This window comes from Alosa alosa, chromosome 9, assembly GCF_017589495.1.
Source record: "Alosa alosa isolate M-15738 ecotype Scorff River chromosome 9, AALO_Geno_1.1, whole genome shotgun sequence".
Lineage (NCBI taxonomy): Eukaryota > Metazoa > Chordata > Actinopteri > Clupeiformes > Clupeidae > Alosa > Alosa alosa.
The window spans coordinates 12,327,996-12,349,423 of NC_063197.1; the positions used below are offsets into that span (position 1 = coordinate 12,327,996).

The 21,428-nt window shown below is 42.5% G+C and overlaps 2 protein-coding genes across 2 annotated transcripts in view; one reads left to right on the plus strand and one right to left on the minus strand.

Annotated features, from left to right (window-relative positions):
• Positions 1-5,000: 5,000 nt before the first annotated feature.
• bloc1s2 (biogenesis of lysosomal organelles complex-1, subunit 2) lies at positions 5,001-13,332 on the minus strand. The gene is made up of 5 exons (XM_048253500.1): positions 13,121-13,332; positions 12,582-12,698; positions 11,164-11,283; positions 10,911-11,015; positions 5,001-6,131 (listed from the first exon to the last, which is right to left on the minus strand). The coding sequence occupies exons 1-5, from the start codon at positions 13,287-13,289 to the stop codon at positions 6,100-6,102; spliced, it is 543 nt and encodes a 180-aa protein (XP_048109457.1). The 5' UTR covers positions 13,290-13,332; the 3' UTR covers positions 5,001-6,099.
• A 96-nt stretch (positions 13,333-13,428) lies between these two features.
• usp24 (ubiquitin specific peptidase 24) overlaps positions 13,429-21,428 on the plus strand; it is a 54,563-nt gene continuing 46,563 nt past the window's right edge. The window contains exon 1 of the mRNA XM_048252043.1: positions 13,429-14,066. Within this exon, the coding sequence (XP_048108000.1) occupies positions 13,788-14,066 (279 nt within the window). The 5' untranslated portion in view covers positions 13,429-13,787. The remainder of the gene's footprint in view (positions 14,067-21,428) is intronic.

Consider the following 21,428-nt stretch of genomic DNA (forward strand, 5'->3'; position numbering starts at 1 on the left):
GTCCTCCACACGCTGCCAAACGGCTGTGTGTGTGTGTGTGTGCTGTAACACCTCCACACTGGCTAATGTTCTTGTCTGTTGAGGCTCATTGTGTGTGCGTGTGTGTGTGTGTGTGTGTGTGTGTGTGTGTGTGTGTGTGTGTGTGAATGTGTGTGTGTGTGTTTGGCCTAGGGGTTGTGGCTTTAGAGTGTGGATGTCAAAGGTGTGATGGGGTGCATAGGGGGAATGGAATGATTTGGTGCGTGTACATCAGTTACCGGCGTCCTCTCCAGTCCAGGTGCTGGATGATACATTGGGTGTATGTGACAGATATTCCCTCTCAAACCACCACCTCCTTACCATCCTCATCCCCATCAATAGGCCAAACACACACACAAACACAGACACACACACATCCACGTAGACATTGAGGTTAACTCAGCTATCTGTCGACTTGAGGCATGTGCTTCACCTGACAGGTCTTGGCTTCCTAACTCCAGCCTGTGACCCACAATTCTTCATCCGCACTCATTGTTTTGCAATAAGTAGGCGTATTGTAGATGTTTCATGTAAGACAAGCTCCCTGCAAGCTCCCTTTGTGATCCTTTCAGAGATTAATTCTCCACCTTTACTGAAGCAAGCAACCTTTCAGATCCAATAGAAAAAAACAGATGTTTTGCAAGGCAGGTTCAAGGAATGGCTGCCAAAACATAAAAGGTTTGTTTAGCATTCAAAAGGCAAATGCCATTCACTTTTTCATGTCATGTCTATGAAACTGCTCATTTAGGTCTCCACAACATAATTTTGAAAGGAATGAAAGCAGGCAAACTGCTGTGGCACTTCATATGATATTATCCCCACAGACTGTATATCTGAGTCAGCACGTGCTGTGTTGCACTGTGGTCTGTTGTGCTATCTTATATAACATCATTATTATTGTGTCAGTTCATAGTCTTATCGAGTGTTGGGGCAGCTGTTGTTGCAGTGGGACTGCCCCCCCCCCCCCACCCGGCGCTGGACGGAGGGGGAACGGATTTCTGGGATCGTGTCCTCTCGCACTTTGTTGGATTACACGTTTCCCCTGTAAAAACCAAGCATGGCCCAGAACCCACCCAGAAACCCCCTGAAAACCCTGCTGAACTCAATACGCTCATCTCATCCACTCGCTCACAGCCACATCCTCTCCTGCACATAACTTTAGTTAAAAAGAAATACAGTTCAGGAGACACACCACACACACACACACACACACACACACACCCTACACCTACACACAAACACACACACACACACACACCTACACCAAACACACACACCTACACACACACACACACACACACACACACACACACACACACACACACACACACACACACACACACACACACACACACACACACACACACACACACACACCCTCGCCTCATCAATGAACCAGGGCCCCACCAGTATCATTGTGTCCTAAGTTAAAGCAGGTGGCCCAGGCTGTGCCTAAAGCTTGTTTGACAGAGCCGCCTGGAAATGGATACTGGTGCCAGATCAAACAATGATCTATGACCACTGCAAGTGTGCAACAATACCCACGCAGGGGGACCCCGGAAAGCAGGAGTTGGGCAAGATAAGAGTGGAAGAAAGAGGGAGAAGAAAAGAAAGAGAAAAAAGAGAGGGGGGGGGGGTAACGGAGAAGGGAGAATGGTTACTGATGAAATGACCACCAGTAAAAGAATGATGTCATTGAAGTGTGGCCTCATGCCGCTCGTTAAGTCCGCACTTGAACTGGCCGTTATCATGTAACATAATGTAAAGCTCTCACTCTTTCCTTTCTTCCTCTTACACTGTATCACACAAATACACACAAAACATGAGACCCCCTCTCCCTTAATAGAACTTACCAATACATATCATGCTATCCATCTCTGCTATGTCGATCAAAAGAGCATAACTACTAATAGGCCTACTATTAAATAATAATAGTACCTGTGTATTCATGATCAAACATTCAATCATGAAACAAATGTCAAGTCATTGTAAATTGTAAAGATCAGAAAGTGCTAAAGGTGCCAATATGTGCATCAAAGGCATTTGTTTCATGACTCTGAAATCAAAGACATGTATATATGAGAGAGAAAGCCCAGAGAGATCTTCTGACAGCTCTAAAAAAATCTATGAGTGTTGTCTGATCATGACTATAACTCACCACCCTTTTCCGCTGGCCAAGAGGTGCTATGTCAAAAAAGTAGTGACCACCACGGAGATATGCCAACAAACTTATTGAACTTAACTTAAACTTATTGAATATCTCAAAAACATTACAATGCGCTGTGTCCAAGATGTAGAGTTCTATGGTTAAGAACAGCTATGTAAATAAGAATGTATCACTGGCTGCCTCATCGGCTTGTGTGCTCTGACCGATCACATGACCAAAATGAAGGGTAGATGCAGGTTAAACCTCACACCCATACTGTGAGAAGTTTTACTGGGGCAAAGTGGACCGGAAGTCTGCCAGCTTTGTATAGGAAGTGTGTTTATAGTTAAAGCTTATGTAATTTTCCCTGCGTGACCGGGGTCAGATTGCTATTTAACATTCTTGAGTGATTGATGAAGTCAAAAGGAAACATAAAAAGCCAGTTCTTTTTTTTATTGAGGCCATTTTGAAACCCAGTTTTCAATTTTTGAATCTGAAAAACCCTCACATGATCAAAAGTAATCCCCATGAGCTTGAGGTAATAATAGTAGGTGCCAGAATCAGAGCCACAAAGACACGTTTTTATGGAGGATTTTACATGTTTATTTTGCGCGCCCGTGTACACTGGGCAAGCACCCATACAATGCGTAAATGGTAGTTTTTTGTCAATGTCATCCCTGTCAGCTGTCTTAAATCACCAGATGATCCCTGTGCAGAGACATGGCCTGTGATGGCCACATTTTTTCTGCTCTGACACAGAGGATGATTGAGGATACTTAGGTTGGATCAGTTTGATCAATCATAATGGACCAGCAGACTGAAGAATGATCTCGAAGTCTCAGTTTCCTAAACAAGTTGAATCCTTGCAGTGGTTGTGTGTGTGTGTGTGTGTGTGTGTGTGTGTGTGACTGTGTGAAAGAGAGAGACAGAGAGAGAGAGAAATGCAGATAGATGCTTATCCTAACAATCATATCGTGCCCAGCAGTACCCAGAAGATGGTGGGTAAGCCCCCCCCCCCCTTCACACACACACACACACTTTCAACACTTGCAGATTCACTTTCCATTAAACTACATGCAATGAGTGCAAGCTGACGAGCAATAACCTACGAGGGATTTAGAGAGTTTGGAAACAGAGAGATTAGTATTAAACAAATGGTATACAGCAGGGATAGAAGGCACGTCATCACAAGAAATGTCAGCCCAGTCCTTTTGTAAACATGTAGAGCGATGAGCTCAATAAAACTGTGAGGCCTGGATCTGACACTTGCGCAATGTCCCATAGCAATTGCTCTACAAATTTCAACATTGTGTATACATTCTCTAGGGTCCTCCTCACTCTGATCCATATGTATGTGTGTGTATTCGTGTGTTGAAAGCATGTGACCGCAATGATAAACAGAAGAGCTAGATGCCCATGTGTGGAGTTAGTTATTTCTCATAGTGCCTTTGGCCCTGTGTCCAAAGTGAAAGTCATCCTCAGGATCGGTCCATGGTTTTTAGACAAAGTGTTTCACTGTTTTTATGTCAGCTCAGTCCCCCATAACACACTTTCTCACACACACACACTCTCTCACACCGTCACATGCACATGCACACACACACACACACACAACCTCCACTGGGCAGATACTGGTCAAATCGACTCCATATGATATCTCTTCCTAAGGTCACACTTTTCACCGCGGTCCATCTGGGGAAAATATTTACATTTGATAATAGAGTAATTGCTGACAATCTGCCCTCAGCCATGTGAGGTCTGAAGCTATGTATGTGAGCAAAAGCTATATGAGGCAAGCCTCCTCGTATCTTGTGTGTCTATTTTAAAGATAATGCTATCAGTGTTGTCCTTAAACATCCCTGGCAACAGTAGCAATGGTTCTCAATCAATGTCAGTATCAGTGGTCAGACCTGATACCTCTTGTTTGATGTGCAACACCAAAGATAGCAACATGTTTTGTTTTGCTTTGTTGATAAATCCAATTCTGTACAAATGGTCCTCCCTCTCATTGTTCCCTTTCTTCAGAGGAGTATATAGCACATGAAAGGTATATGATTTACTATTACCATTTGTAGGTTTTGAAATATGCTGTTAATGAATATTGAATATACTACTTAACTAATAAAGCAATAAAGAACTGCTTTTCCCTCTTGCAAAGCTAAGAAAAATGGTTCTCAGCTGAACTATTTTCATTGATGGGCAACTGGCAACAATCAAAGCAAAGAATAAAAGCTAATTTAATAACTTAATAATAATAATTTAATACCAATACTAATTTAATAACATCCTGCATGTAAGGTCAACACAGTGCCCCAGCATGCCACATGATGGCTTTAGTTCAATGTGCAACAGACTTCGCTCATTGCTTGTCAATGACATTTGAGACGTGTCTTAAAACCTAACATGGTCTAAATTCCCATGAAAGAGTGAGTTGGCCTAATGCCGCACACACATTGCCAATGATTCGCTTGTTGCTTGAAAAGTTGAAATTGGTTTAACTTTCTTGCCAATGGTTATTTCGCTTATAATTGCTGAATTACATTAACATTCCATGGTATCTTGCTGCTAGTCGCTTGCAGTCTAAATGGGTCTTAAAGCTGAAGAACACCAGTGCACATGTATGTGCTCTTTTGTGATCTGTCATAGGGTCACTACTTATTTGACACATATAATGCACCTTGTAAAGGACAGCCATGGCTGAAAAGGCCTGAAAATTATATACATGAGAAGTCAAAATGAGGCAAAGGTTCTTGACAATGAAGTCTTCAATCCATTGATATGTAGAGCTTGACTACCACCTGCTGGCTGTTCTCTTACCCACATACACAGACACATGTAACATAAATTAGTTTTTAATTCCTGTTGCATCTGCAAGCACATTTTACAATACTGTTTTATTGAAGAAAAAAAAAAGAGAAATTGTTACAAAAACAGAGACAATTCCAAAAATGTAATAAGTGAGATTGTCCTAAAGGTCTCAGAGGCCTCATCATATAACTTAAATGTTATGCATGCCTGCTTATTACATGCCATTTTACAAATAAAAGCCAGCTCATATGAAGTTCATGTACAAAACAATGAAGGCATTAATGCTTATGACCAGTGTTAGGTCAACACACAGGACTTACTTCCAAAGTTACTAATTCTGAATCACTGAAAAACACACAGATGAAAGCACAGGCACATTAACACTCTGACTGAACATAAACATGGCCAGGAGATTTACGTTAAGGTCTCCTCCAGATTATCATCTTGGGTAGCAAAGAACATCAATGCTCATTTAAACTGCGTATGATGCACCATTTAAATGACAAAACGTGGATTTGTAGCGATTCAAGTGGAATGGAAGTGCTATATTAAAGCATGTTAAAACTGCTAAAACAAGCTTCACTCAGCAGGGGGTTGTAGGCATGTACTACTTCCATACAGGCTGTATAATGGGCTACATTAATATGATCTTTAGAACAGGAACAGAGAGAAGAGAGCCATAAAAAGTAGCCACAGAAGACTTTGTCAGGACAAAAAATGTCAGGTTACAAAACATATTTTCTCGTAATGACTTCCCAGTGATTTTCATGTGTGGAATGCATATCCAATTAAAGCAAAATAAATGACAGGGTTGAAAGACATACACAAGGTACATTTGATGGGGTGCATACTATGGATTCTGTCCTTTAGTCTTTTTCACCAAGGATGTGCCCCTTCATAAAGGGTAGTTGAGTGAGTACAGAATCAGATATCAGATGTGAGCACTTCTTGATATGCGTTTCCACCCATGCTCTTCCGTTCAAAGGGAGTCTTAACGTTGTGTACAGTGCACACTATTCCCACAGCAAGCCAATGTCCCTAATTCTAGAAGCAGGCTGACGGCAACGGACTCCTCCAAACTTGCTCAGACTTGGGGTTCTGACAGTGCAACAGAGCACAGTGTCCTCTCACCGCTTCTCCAGCTTTTTGAACTTTGCCTCTGACAATGACATCACATGTTCCATAGTAAGCATAATGCACTTCTCAAAATGGTCAAAAGGGTAAAAAAAACACTGGTGTTTATGACAGCAATGGCAAGGACAACTAAACATATGTTGTTCTGAAACTCTTAGGGACCATCACACAAGCATAGAGGTTATAATATCACTGCATTTTTTGGCAAGCAATGCCTATTGTTGCTAAACCTGTGAGCAAAACAGACCAATGTACTTAACAGGTTGGCCATTAGAACATTCACATGAGAACCTTGAAACTCAGGAGCTATCATTCTACAGGGTGATATATGGGTGGACAGTGACACCTGGTGGTAGAGTTTCAGGAGGTAATTTGAGATGGGAAGAATGTCCAACTAATAATAGCACACATGCAATGGATATACATATAAATATCTGATATTTGTCAAATAAGCAAACTTGGTAGCCAACAGCAATAGAAGGCTGTTTATAAGGCAGTACAGGAGGTCCTTTAAAGCAGTAACTGACATTATGTTTGATGATTAAATTAGCTCCACAGTAGTTGTAACATTCATGGATTTCATGAATGGAAAGCAGTATTGACAAAAAGGACTACTTATTTTTAACAGGTGTTGTTGGTTGTAATTTAGTAGATTGTGACTAAAGCAGTGTGTGTTAATCTGAGGCAAGAAATGCATGGAACAAATAAACTTTGAAGTGATGTACACTGGTGATGTTTTTGATGAATAAAACTACTATGTACATTTTTATACAATGACAAGGAGGACAATTGGCACCACTTAGTTTGTGCACAACCAATGGTTACTTTGACGGGGTTAGTATTAAACATAGATGTGTATTTTCTTTGAAATGGAGTAAACAACTGCACTTAAATCCTTTACAAAAAGAACATGTTTGCTGTACTTCCGAAAGGATTCAATAAGAGTTTGATGTACGACTTAAGTTTAACTGCAACAGTGGTTACATCCCTTGACAATCGAAAGTGAACTGAGGGCGTTCTTGAACCGGTTTGGTTCAGAATTATTATGACCGCACGCTTAAGCGGCGGTCATATAGGTTTAGTCAGATTTTTTTTTTTTTTTTTCTTTTTTCCTTTTTTAGCATGCCCAAATTTCCGTCCAATGATTCCCGGGACACTGAAAGACCGGGTACACGAAACTTGGTGGACATGTAACCCCACATGGATAGCATGGAACCATTGTTTTTCGTTTTGATCTGTAGCCCTCCGCTGAATTGGACCCCGAAAGGAGGGGGGGCAGACACAGTTTTCTGTGAATATCTCAAAACCGTAGGGTTTAGGAGGACCATTTTTTTTGTATGTTGATCTCAAGGGGCCATGTCAACCCATTCCATAACCACTCATTTCATGTATAGCCCACCTAGTTAAACACAAAAAGTAAAAATGAGGTGGTGTAATTGAAGGTATCTGTGACCTAACATAGTCAAAACTGCACAAAATTGGAAGTGTAGGATCATTATGACACCCTATGTATGCACGCCAAGTTTTGTGGAATTCCGTTCATGGGGGGCCACACAATAAATTAATTTATGTTACTATACACCAACTGGCCTGTAGGTGGCGGAGACAGTTTTCTGTGAATATCTCGAGAACCGTAGGGCCTAGGAGGTCCACCTTTTTTTTTGTATGTTGGTCTTAAAGGGGCATGTCAACCCATCCCATTACCACTTATTTCATGTATAGCGCCACCTAGTTAAAAAATTAAAAAGCAAAAAATGAGGTGTTTTCATCTCAATATCTCTGGCTGACAAGGTCAAAACTGCACGAAAATTAAAAGAGTAGGATCATTATGACACCCTCTGAATGCATGCCAAGTTTTGTGCACTTTCGTTCATGGGGCCTTACAATAAAATAATTTATGTATACATTTAGTGACGTACACCAACAAGGATTCCCCGACACTGAAAGACCGGGGTACACAAAACTTGGTGAGCATGTACCCCCACATGGATAGCATGGAACCGTCATTTTTCGTTTTCATCTGCAGCCCCCCCGCTGGACTGGACCCCCGAAAGGAGGGTAGGGCAGACACAGTTCTCTGTGAATCTTTTATGGTATGTTGGTCTCAAGGGCCCACATCAACCTGGCTCATAATCACTCATTTGTGATTTGCCCCCCGGTAAAAAATGAAAATCAGTAGGATTAAAAGAAAGCCAAAATAAATATTCATCATCATCATCATCATCATGGCTGCATTTTCAGTATTGGCGAGAAGTAGTCGTTTGTCCACTAGATGGCGCATCGTTGCAGTGAGACGTAATTTTGTTGGAAGTTAAAAGTGGGTTGGAAAAAACAATGGACGCTTCATACAAGGACTGTAATTTACCGCAGCGAACATCTAATAAGGATAGGACGATGTTCACATGAAGTGTAATTCCCATTTCTTCTTGAAGCCGAAATAAATCTAAGGATGTTTCTCGACATGCTTGGTTTTACTGCAGGCACGCGTTAATCTTGTAATATCAATAAGGACCTAGGTAATGTTACCGTTAGCGTTGGTTGAGTGATGGAGGCATTTGATTGATTGCATTTGTAGAAAACTATAAATGCGGTTATACCAAGCAAATTGATAGCAGCACTGTTTGTATCTTTCGACTGTCATTTATTGCACGTGCTACAAAATCATTCTGTGCAATGGAAGATTTACCAACGTTACAATCGGGTCTGATACAGTTTTGCCTATACATGCGTGAGACTGAGACGCCTGTTTATTTTGTTTTAAGTGCGTGCAGGGTGTGAGGGGAATCGATGTGCTTTGATTACAGCTTGGTAGTTGTAGTCTGTGAAATTAAAAAGCACGTGTGTGTGAAGTATCCAAACAATGACACCTTCATTTCATTATGGCTGCTTTAGCAAAACACCTTAAGCTACTGTGTAGTGGGTCCCATTTAGAAGTGGCTACTTCATTCGCTTTCCTTGACTCATGGAGCTGCGTGAATGTTATTACAACTTTTCGCCACGATATGACAGTTTAAGTCCGCTTGATACTGTAAGGCGAAGCCATTGGTTTCAAAGGAGATTTTATTTGTGTCGCCAGCATAGCCTATTGACAATTTATGTTGTCAATAGGCCTACCTTATAATCCTACCTGTAGCTTAGGGAAGCTAACAACTTTCTATTAGGATCTAGTTTGTTAGTTACCGTTTTGTCATAACTCCCTGATGCATTTTTGCATTTAGAATAGCCAGAGCGTGTATATCTCAATCGGAAAATTAAACAATATCGGTGCCTATGGACTAGGCTGGGTGAACCCAGCCTGATCTGCCCGCTATTTATTTTTTGATTTCTTAAAAGATTGAGCTTGGTCTGATGAAAGCCAGACTAGCCATGGACCTCAGTTAAACAATGCAAGGGAACATGAATCAGCCTATATTTGCACTAACAATAACGGACAAAAGCTTTTCAACTTTGGCCCGTTAAAATGTGTATGAACAGTCTAGCGGCGCATTTCATCAAGGCCCATTTGGACATGTCAGTTATTTGCACCACTGGTTAGATGTAAAACAGCATTTCGTTTCAGACTAGGCTACTGTTACTTAATTTGTGCATTAACAATAACGTTTCAGACTACTGTTACTTAATTTGTGCATTGACAATAAAGTATTACATGAACTAAAGATGACTAAAATCTTATGTAGAAGAAGAAACATTCACAAAAATCCATCCATCCAAAAAATGACCTTTGTTTTTGATAGCTGTTGAAAACGGCATGGAACTGACAGAGATGTTTTTGTTTATAAATACATAAAAAAATAAATAAATAAATAACATTATGCTGATAACTTTTGCTTTTCCCAAATACAATGTAGCCTACAGGTGTAAGTGACCTTTCATCAATCCAGTTGCAATGGATGAACTGTGATGAACTGCCCTACTTGTGATTGTTTAGAGATTTTAAAGGTTTTATAACAATTCTACATCTTCTTTGGCTATTCTACAATCTATTCACCTTTTCAGCACCAGTAGGGTACTTTCTGTGCAGCCGCACACACACACTCAGGCATGCCAAACAAGCATACACAAAAGTTTCAAGAGTGGGGGATGGAGTAAAATATGGAGACAAATTGAAGTGTGATTTATTTTCGCGGAACGGATGTACAGGACTGAGCGGCGGTCATATTTTGTACCGCTATGCGGTACATCTAGTTTTAACCTTGGTGCCATCTAGTGAACCTGCCGGCATTTCAACCAGTTTTGAACGGAACCAAGGATGCATCATCAACAGAGGATGTTGCATGCATAAACAAAAGTTAATGAGATGCATAAATAGGAGGATGATATGAAAGTTGCAGAAATTAGCTATATGATGTCTTCAGTGTAGTGCTAGTTGATTAGTTTTGTTTAGTCATGGTAACGGTCGATATGTAGAGAAAATTCATGTCTTTAGCCTGCTTCTCTCTGAATGATAGAATGTCATGCCAACTCCCGATCGCAGGACAAAACAAATATTTTTTGGTGTTCCAGCTCTGATCCAAAGTCCTACGTTCTGAACCAGATTTTATTTGTTCAAAATGCACCGAGCAGTTCAAATGTTGGTTTGCAAACGGGAACAGAACCTGTTCGCCGTCAGTGCAAAAAGGCTATGAGAGTGTGGAGACATACTGGTGTCAGCCAGGCTAGAGGTCAGAGCCAATCACAGGTAGAGTAGGCCTCTGCTATCCCTCCCAAGGTCAGTTTCACATAAGGGGAATAGTTTGCATCATGCACACAACTAATTTTTTGGAAATGAATGTGGAGCCCTTATAAATTAGTGACAAATGCTCACCTAGCTTTTTAGAGTAGGTGTCCATTTTGTACGCTGCCTGTTCAAGTGCCGTCACTTGTTCCTCTATCTGGTTTATCTGGTCAAGGTAGGGTTGCAAACTGGCATCTGAAGGAAATGGAAAATATCATTCCAACGTCAGCAATACAATACAGTCAAATATAATACTTGTCAATACAATCCCCTCACTGAAGACCAGGAATAGTATTGATCACGCACTAATGTTATAACTGTGCTGACTAATAACAATGCTTACATTTCTGGTTGAGATCTTGTAAGTTGCGACTGATGTTTATTGATATGTCCTTCATCTCCATATACTTCAAGCTGGTGAGTTTGTTCATGTTTTCCAAGAGTTTGTAGTCTTCACAGGTAGCTGGCCAGATGAGAAACAATAGTGAATTCATGTGCACCAATAATACACCACATTAACAATAACTGCAGTGGTATGGATTTTCCTCTTGTCTGACGCCTTTCACACATCACAAGATGAGAATGTTGTTTTAGCTACATTTATCTTGCCCAAATCTTGGGTGGTGGTAGCGTAGTGGCTAAGGAGCTGGGCTAGAATGCAGTAGCCTGAAAAGTTGTGGGTTTGTAGTGAACTTAAGCAAGGCACTTAGCCCCGGGTTGCTCTGAGGAGAATGGCCCTTGTAATAGAATTGACATGTGTAATGGATAAAAGCGTCTGCTAAATGAATAAATGTCAAATGTAAATTTTAATTGAAACAGATAAAACTACGGTAAGTGTTCTTAAAATGTACGTTTTATCATTAATACATCTATCAATTTCATTACAAATCAATTATGACCTTACAGTGCAGTGAACTGAAGTGGGAGTTTGTTTCTTCACAATATTACATAATTTCTCATCAAATTTAAAACCATGGTAACACAAACCATCCAATATAAATGATGACACATAATCCTCCTAGTCCCTGCATAAAGACTCTTCAAGCGATTACATATTCGTCCAGCTTTGCTTTTCTTTTACCCTGGAAATCCAGAGTTCTCGCAAGAGCACAATGGAATCGTCTCTGCGAGACACTCTGGCAATGAGCAATGATGCACGTTACTTTTACCCCTTGCATCACGGGGAACCAATCAAATCGTATATCTGATATAGGCGGGCCAGAGGCGAGCTAACCTGATCAGTAAACATTGGTCGTAGTGTTATCCAAATGCGTCGAAGTCCAGAATCATTCAGAGTAAACATTGGTCTAGTGTTATACAATTGCGTGGAGTGAGATTTTCAAATGCATGCTTGGTGCCGCCCCTCAAGTTGGGCCATTACATTGTTCGTGGCCAGACCCTTAATCGTTCTAGATTACCAGGGTCTGGATTTTCCAGGCTACTTTTCTTTAATACTCCTCATCTAATTCTGCTAGAGCTACACTAGGATATTTAGAAAGTGTAAGGTCATGGTCCACCAGAAGGCTCAACAATCAGAGCATCCAATGCTTTTACAATATGTCCAATTTCAAAGTATTTTGAGGTCAGGTTTAAACAAACACAAAATGTAAGCAAAGTCCTTTTAGGCAAGTCCCTCCACTCGGCAGCCATATTTTGGGCACTTCTTGGGCAACTTAACCCCATGCATTTCTATGGAGGATTTTGGAGTGCTGTGCTGTGGAGTGCTGTGTCTCCTCATTAGAAAGTCTGTGATGTAAGTACCTGTAAGCTCGCCTTGTAGAAAGACGGCCATTTTATCAAACATATCTTTGCAGAGTTCATCGATGTCAGGCTCTGCTGGTTCGACAGCCTCCTCCGCGGTTTCCACACTCCCATCATCTGCACAAAAGAAAAGTTGTCATGTTCATTCAAGGAACGCATGTGCGCAAAATATATGTTACAGGGGAATTTGGGAATGGACATAGACAGGCACATAAAAACGTAGACACCCCAGATAAATGACACTAGACCCACGCTTACATTTAACATGTTCTCATGTTTGACGGCTGATGATGCAATTATAACTGAACCTTCGAATCAACTAGCTAGCAAACTATTGATGAGATGAGAATAAAGACTTGAGTAATGCAATGACCCTGCCAGGTAGGCCTAAAACAGCTTACCTGTTATAAATAATGGCATAAAGACAACTGAATGCTGGAATTTACTAAGATAAATAGATTACAAACTGACCAGCTAATAGCTAACAACCTAGCTTTGTTTGGACTGGAAATGAATCGAGGTGCAGGCCTGTCGCTTACTGTTGTTGCTGCCCTTTTTGGAGACAGGAGGCTGACTTTCAGTGACGCCTTCAACGCTTGTATTTTCTAACCGAGAATCTGGGTCCGTTTTGATATTCAATGCCGATGGGGGAATAGGGGCCTTGGAGATGCTGTCCATCGCAGCTGCCTCTTCTCCAGTGGCGGCCATTTTCCATGTAAATAATCACATGATCAGATAGCGCTTTTCACGTGACGCATTTCTCTTTGTGGTTGTGGTCACCCCATTCCCGATTATTTCACGTTTACTCATATTTTTAAGTGTCCCCATGAGCATGTTTTATTTTTTACTTAAGAGTATTATAATTGTATCTTTAATTTATCGCATTTTCCCGAGGAGAGAATTTATCTAAAAAATAAATTCAACCAGTGTTCTCTGAGAAATATAGGCAGAAAGGTATTTTCAAAACGTAAGGAGAAAATGTGTGTAATTTGCAGTTTGAGCCTCTGTTGGATTGGTTACATGGGTGGGTCGAGGTGACGCTCCTTGGAGCCACGAATACGTCGCAAAGAGACCCGCCCGCTTTCTACTCTGTTATGGGCATCCGTCGTGACAGAATACCATCGGACTGTAAACATGGCGGCGTGCACAGCTAGAAGTCTGTGCAATATACCACCCTACTAAGTCTATAGGATAAAACAATCAATTATGGAGACTGAAGAGGAGCAACATATGACAACGCTTCTCTGCATGGGCTTTCCGGACCCTGTTGCTATTAGGAAAGCCTTGCGTTTAGCCAAAAATGACATTAACGAAGCTGTTGCACTCCTCACCAACGAAAGCCCCGGGCTCGGGTATGGATATGAGCCGATGGAAAGTGGGCCTGCGCCCGGGTCGGGGCCCGGTGGAGACAGCGAGAATACTACTCGAACTGGGACTGGAGGGTTTGATCCTCCACCTGCTTATCATGATGTCGTGGAGAGTGAGGTATAATTACAAAAATCGCTTGTTTCACATGTTGGCCAACGTTAGACAGTTTAATAAGTAGTTTTCACACTATAGTTAGCAAGCCAGCTAACTAGGTTTCATATCTGAGTGGAATCGGGCTGTCATGGATAGGCAAATAGGGAGGGAGGGAAAACCACGGTATGTTGCAGGCAAGATAGCTAAAAGTAACGTTACTTCACATGGCGGTTAAGCTTGCAGTGTTACTCTGAGAGCGAAACAACTCGTGAAATTGTGTTATGCACGCTGTCTATGTATTTGGTTTAAGCCTATGATGTCTCCATAACGTTAGTTCATTAACCCGCCAGGCATCCGCTTGGTTAGCTTGCTAGGCCTAGCCAACTAGCTCTCCGTTTGGGGGAGGGGAAATAGCTGGCTAGCATTTAAACGTGTTAGCTGCAGCCTGCTAACTTAGCCATTACTATATGCACTCATCAAAGCAGCTGGGCAGTTTGACTTTATCTTTCCATACCGACAACTACTGGTGTTATAGAGCTCTGGCAATAACAAAACGTATTTTGTAGTGCAAATGATTGTGTTGATGATCTCGTTAATTAACGCACAAGCAGCTAGCGTTAGCAGGGTGTTGCTGCTAACCTGCACAGCACCGAAAAGAGCTTATCCCTAGGCTATCTCTCCTGGCTAGCTATGGTAACGGTGGCTTATCTACCTGCATCTGTCAAACTGCGAGGCAGCTGCATGAGGTGTCCTACCTTTTAAAGCTTTAAATACCAACCACTGTCATTTCGCCCACCTGGTGTTAAAGTAATTGATAGCCCTATGGAGCAGTTATGCGTTTGCTTAGTTAGCCAATAGATATAGCTCGTCGCCTGCTTGACAACCGCAGTTAAGTTAATAGTCAGCTTCGTAGGTTATGCAGTGTCTGACAGGGACTGTGATTTGGCACTTTTCCCGTGTGGCCATGGCAAACTCACTAACTGTGTAATGAGACAGCAATGCCTAACGTTTACTTCTAGATTTGTTGTAATGTAAGTAACATATGAGGAGGAAATATGTTGCCTTCAATGTCGAACCGTCGAGTAACGTTGGGGTTCATATCCAGAAACCGGGGCAGACATTAGTTCAACTGAAAAGCTTATCGTTATTATCGAAAATTGTCTATGACATTGATATTTTAAACAATGACTCCACAACATTTCAATATGCAATCAATTTGTCGCGGTTATTGTAATGTCAGATGGTGGTGTGTAGCATTAGTCATCTCACCTCGAGATTTGATATAACTTCTCTCTGATCCATCCTCAAAATACTATCATTGCGTGTTAAGTCCAATTTGTCTTGTCTGAGAGGCTGCGGCTTACCCAGTGCTGCCCAATCATTTAATGTTCTCTTTGCCTTATAAAGGTTGTATTGGTATTTTATCACAGATGTGTTATTCTTGAATTTCCCCTTGAGGATCAATAAAGTATCTATCTATCTATCTGTTTTTTGAGTGTCAAGCATCGTTGAAAGATATCATGGCTACATGATCTTACAGCGATTGACAGTGCCCTCAGGGCACAATATAATAATGATGAGGGGATCTTAACTTCTGGACTATTTCTTGGGTACTGTGTGAAACGTGCCAGAAATTTGAAAGAAATGTGAAGATGTTTTGGTTTAACTTCAGTATCCAGTGCTACTTATTTTATTCTATGCACCTGCAGAGCTGCAGAGATCAGTTTGTGAAAAGGCCATTTAAGGCCTTTATTGACTTAAATAGGCAGCACTTGACCATTTGACCTTTCAGAATAGTGGTGTCTTTTATTCAGGAGCCGCTCACTGGCACAAGTACTGCTGACACGTTCCTCCATGCCAGTTTGAGTGAAGTTGGTGTCATTCTGCTGGGTAAACATTTATATCAGCTGTACCTCATTGCACACAAGTCTTATCTTTTTCCTACAACTGGTTATGAATGGCATGATGCAATTCCAAAGTATATTCTTATACATTTGTGAATTTAGACATGACTCCGGTCCCTGAGTCCTTGTTTAAACAAGACCTGATGGTCAGAATGAAACTGGCGTCTATTGTTTTGAAATACATTTCTGCTCAGTTACCTTCTTTTCCAATATCCTGTCTCCACCCACCCACCCACACACACACACACACACACACACACACACACACACACACTACCAATCAATGGGTGTGGGCCTTCATGCTCTCTCACATCTGTCAGAACCACATGTGTATCACTGGCACATGAGAATGTAATGCTGGAAGCTCAAAACAGCATAGGCAAGGAACTGGCCGGGCTGGCTCTCTTCAATACATGTTAGCACTGGGATGACACTGCTGTTTTTTTTTATGAACACTAGTTGTGCTTTCTCTTAAAAAACAAAACTGAAAGCCGGCCACACAGTTTTGATTTCTTTCATATTGGTCTTGGGGTTTTGTTTTGCTGATGTAGATTCCTCTGTAGGAGGGAGGGCCCTGTGTGGTAACTGTGGTTTGCCAGTGACAGGCCGGCGTGGCTGTTTTGCAGCATTGGCTTCTGTTTTTGCCGGTGATACATGTCACAGGTCGCCCAGCCGCATGTTCCTGCCCTAAATATAGCTAGTGGAGTCACAGGGAGCCTGCAGACTGGCCCTCGGGTGGGTCGGTACGCATGGTAACAGGCTGGAGATCCAGTTACTGAACAGCACATCAGAGACACTGCACAGCACGGGGAGGAGGGGGGCTTTTAACACACACACACACACACACACACACACACACACACACACACACACATTCCATTTTAGAAATGCACACTCACATAAACACACACACACAGTGCCTCAGAGACTGGAGCATTCCAGGAACCTCCACCATAAACACAAGAGTCGCCTCGCAAGGCAGTGTTGTCTCTTGTACGCACTGTTGTTTAATCACTGCACCGGCTTTATTGCCGATACCTTTCAAGGCACTGTGTTGACACAGTTTATAAATGTAGTAGGCTACATAAGAAGGATCCTAATATCTTTATATCTAATATTGCGTCATTGTGAGGCATATTTTTCTGTATTCTCAGCTATTTTTCTCCACTATTTTTGTCTATGTTCTGTTAAGTAATGACATGGCCCCAGTTATTTCCTCTTAATGTCTTCCCATAGACACACTCTTGGATGTGTTTACCAAGTTCAAGTGCAGAGCATGGGCAACCTTTTGACCCCTCGTGCCCCAGGGGCTCTCCCACTCCACACGTGTGGCCCAGAGGCTCAGGTGAGGAATGTACCACTGGCCTCAAAGCACCCCTTTGCTTTCTCTGCATTAGCCCAGTAGCATGTTTTTTTTTCCTTCTTTGGTCCTCTTGGAAAAGGTTCTCAGAGGCTTCCTCACATTTCAGCACACTGGAAAACGTGTGCCATCCAATACAAACGGCACAGCGTGTGTGGAGTCACGCGACTCTATGTTTGGCAAAAACCCTCCCCGACCCTGATAGGCTCTTGGGTCACCTAACTCTCCTCCTTTCCTTCTGCTGTTGCACAGCCACGCTTGTGAACTTTGCTCCTGAGAAACAAGAGCGCGCTGCCTGGCCATCCTGCTCTACTCACACTTGCGTCACATGTAGGAATGCGTAAACGGGAGTCTTGTTGACATCTCTCAAGACTTGTCCGAGTTGCTCAAGTGCTGCGGTGACCTTTCCTTGCCACTGCAGTGCTGTTCTTTGCTGATGCACACCCTGCAATGTGTAATTATCCTAGAGACTATGGGAATGGAAAATGTATTGAAATGTATTCCACCCCTAAACTTGGTATGTAAATACTGTTAGCTTAATGCAGACCTTTATGATCGGTCTCAAAGTAAAAGGAAGAGTAGAGTGTTTAAGAACTAGTGAATTCACCACATATGCTATATTTAACTTAGAACAAGACATTTATATGGCACCCATCACAAGTTTAACTTCAGTCATTACATGATTGGTTTGGGCTCTATCATGTATGCATTCATGTACTATTATTAAAGGGCCACACACATAAGCCAAGATGTAATACATATGTTAAACAAGCAGTGCTTAGGTACACATAAGGATGGGTTCTCTGTGGAGCGCAGTGTTCTCTGATTGTCATAGTTCCTAGAACCTTCTGAGAAACTACCCCTTTTTTCATGCATTTGCACTGCATACAACGGTGGGCAATTGTAGTTCCTCTGACTACAGTTCTCCTGCTTTTCCCTGCACATAGGAACCATGACATGTGACTGACATGTTATTGGTCAAGTACAATAGCAGCTGGGGTCACAGCATTGAGTCAGAGCAGCAGTAGTGTATGTATTTTCAAACATGGAGAAATGCTACGACAGATCTGAGGACAGGGCCAGTGTCCCTGTAGGTTCACAATGTCAAGAACACTAAAGAAGCAGGCCCAGGGGAGACAGCTAAGCTAGTCGAAGTAGGATGCTATTAGACTGCAGAAGGCCAGTGTTCACAATTCAGCGCTAGTGCTGTATCGATAAACCAAACTCACGGTTCGGTTCATACCTCAATTTTCGAGCCACGTTTTGGTTTATACCTGTTTTTCAGGTGGTAAAGTTTAGCGATACTGCTACGTTAGGGGAAATGGTGAACAATAATTTTGTGATTTACATGTGTTCTAATGTGAATTGTGAAATGTAAAAATGGGTTTTGTTGCATTGAGCTCAAGGTGCTGTATCTGTAAGGATGACAGCTGCTGGGGTTGGTGAGGGCAGTGTATCACGGTTTTTGTTTTATCAGATTGCGATACAAGATTGTAGATGCTTGTATCATGATTTCGGTTTCAGTTTGCATATCATTACAGCCCTATTCAGCGCCATTGAATATATCTGAAAGCCAGATTATTGCACATAACGGGTACATCAAGAGATCGCGTATGGGATGGAAATTGACAAGTAACTTGACATCCATTAGCCTAGTAGTTGGTTAGTATCTCAGTTTTGCACTTTCCCCAAACATGAATTGTTCTCAGATGGTTTGCAGTGAAGGTGGGAGGGATGGTGCCCATCCTCTAGCAGTGCTGTTTAACGTGTGCTGCTGCCTGTCTCTGCTGTGGGTGCCTATAGCGGAAGCCTCTGAAGGAAAAGATCTGCGTTTGCTTTCGCATGATTATGTAAATAATTGAGTGAGCTGCATTCATGCATTTCCCCCAGGAGTTTGTGTTGTTGTGGGTCGCTGTGCTTTTTATCTTTAGTGTGTGTGCATGTGTGTGTGTGTGAATGTGTGTGTTGGGAAGGGAAGGAGAAGTGTGGGGGAGCTGCCAGGGATCAGCGATGAATCAGGCCCACATAGTGCAGGTGGTCCCTGCCACTGCTCCACAGCATACATAACGAGCTCGGCACGCAGCACAACACAACACCGCACAGCACAACACAGCGCAGCTCCACTCTCCTTCACTCTCTCAAGGGGTGCGTAAGTGTAGACAGCTCCACTTCGAATGAGCAAATAGTCCCCTGGCCCTATACATTTAGATACAAACACCAGTTACACACACACACACACACACACACACACACACACACACACACAGAGAGAGAGAAAGAGAGGTTAGTCAGTTCAGAAGTCCTTTTAGTAGCTCTGCTGTCAGGCACCTCTGACTGGGAGCATGGAGGGGAGTGAGCATGTGCAGGGTGAACAACAAGAGGCTCCAGAGTGGACACCGCAACTACTGCTGCTGGTCTGAGAGTCTTCACATGACGAGCACCATACATTATAGATCACGTTACATATGGCGCCTGCAGTGAAAGCACATGTGCCCGGCTGCACCCTTAGGAGACAGAACAACCAGCAGACTGGGCCAGAGTACACCGTCATCTTTAACACTGATGAGCAGAGTTCAGATTGAAGTGGAGAAGCTGTGGTCCAATCCTTGATAGTCGGCAGTATTCAGTGGAGACCACCTGATCCCAGATCAGAAGATTTTGGCTGGTTGCATCATGGTTTACAGTGATTGTTATGGCTCCTGATGCCGAACAATGCACGTATGTGCGTGCACGCCACACACACACACACTGACACTCACCTCACCCTCCTTTCCACACATCCCTGGCACAGTGCCTATCTGTGGAATCACATTGTTTGTCTGTTTAGTCACAGTGACAAAGGGGAAAGCGTTCCCCTCCCCAAGGTCCCCCAGGAATGCGGCAGGACGTTTTGGTTTGTTGTTGTTGTTTTGTGGCCATCCTCCCTGACAACTTTCAGCAGACAGTGTTTCATCAGTGGCTCGCTCCTTGATGTCCCACGCACTTCATGCGCATAATTACACATACAGATGCACCTCTGGAGCAATGAGAGGACATGCTCATGTTTTTCTTGTTTGTCACAGACACATACACACACAGAGGAGTTCTGTGTGTGCACTGAAAGGGCAATTTTATAGTGTGTGTGTGTGTGTGGGAGGGGGATCCCACTTCTGGCTTTGAATCCACCCTTCAGGCTGTCACTTACCTCTGGGCAGTTTTGGGAGCAGTGTGTCCAGGCCAAGGAAAACACTCTCATCACCCAGCAGTATGCTGCTGGTTGCTGGCGTTCTCTTCATCAGATCACGCCGGGCTGGAAAATTCAGTGTCGTCGGAATTACATTGGAATAACAGATCCGCAACTGGTTCAGTCTGGTTTAGGCTGCCTGGTGAAAGTGGCTCAGTCTGTAGGTTGTCCTCAGCTTTTGAGTGATCGAGTCTGAGAGTCTGTCTGCCCCAGTGATGTTCTGGTCGTGATATCTGATGTTAACACTGGTTACCTTGCCAAATTCACAGGTAGACTGCCAGGGTAGCGTTCACAATGAGACGTGCCATCTCAAGCCGTTCGATTTCCATTGTTTCTCTACACAATGATGCAACTGCAGGAAAAACTAGACCCTTGTGAGTGTGACATGCCTTGTTGAAAGCTGACAATAGTGGTAGTATCTGTAAAAAAATGTTTTTAGAAGTGGTTATAAGGAGGTAGTAGTATCTAACCTATCAATAATCTCCAGATGATCATTTCATGCTAATCCATTATAAATTCTACATGCATATCTCAACTAGTAGCTATAAACAACTAATTCTGAGTCTTTCCTGACTTTCCTTCTGAGTCTCCACAGTTTGCATGACGTGATTGCAGTAGCATGTTGAGATGGCATTAGCTGACGCCTGACAGTTTTTCATGTCCTGCAGAACAGCCAGAACGTGGCTGCTCGTGTGGTGAGCAGAGACCACGAGGTGGTCTCTCGTCCAGACCTGTAATATCTTTCAGGAAGTTTGTATTAACCACGTAACCATTGGGAGTGTATGGACTGATGCTGGAACACATGATTTCCACTGGTCTTTAATATGATGGAGGTTGTGGCTTAAATGGTTGTAGCTGTTCTTTCCCTTTCCCTAATTACTGCCTTGTCTTTCTGTCTG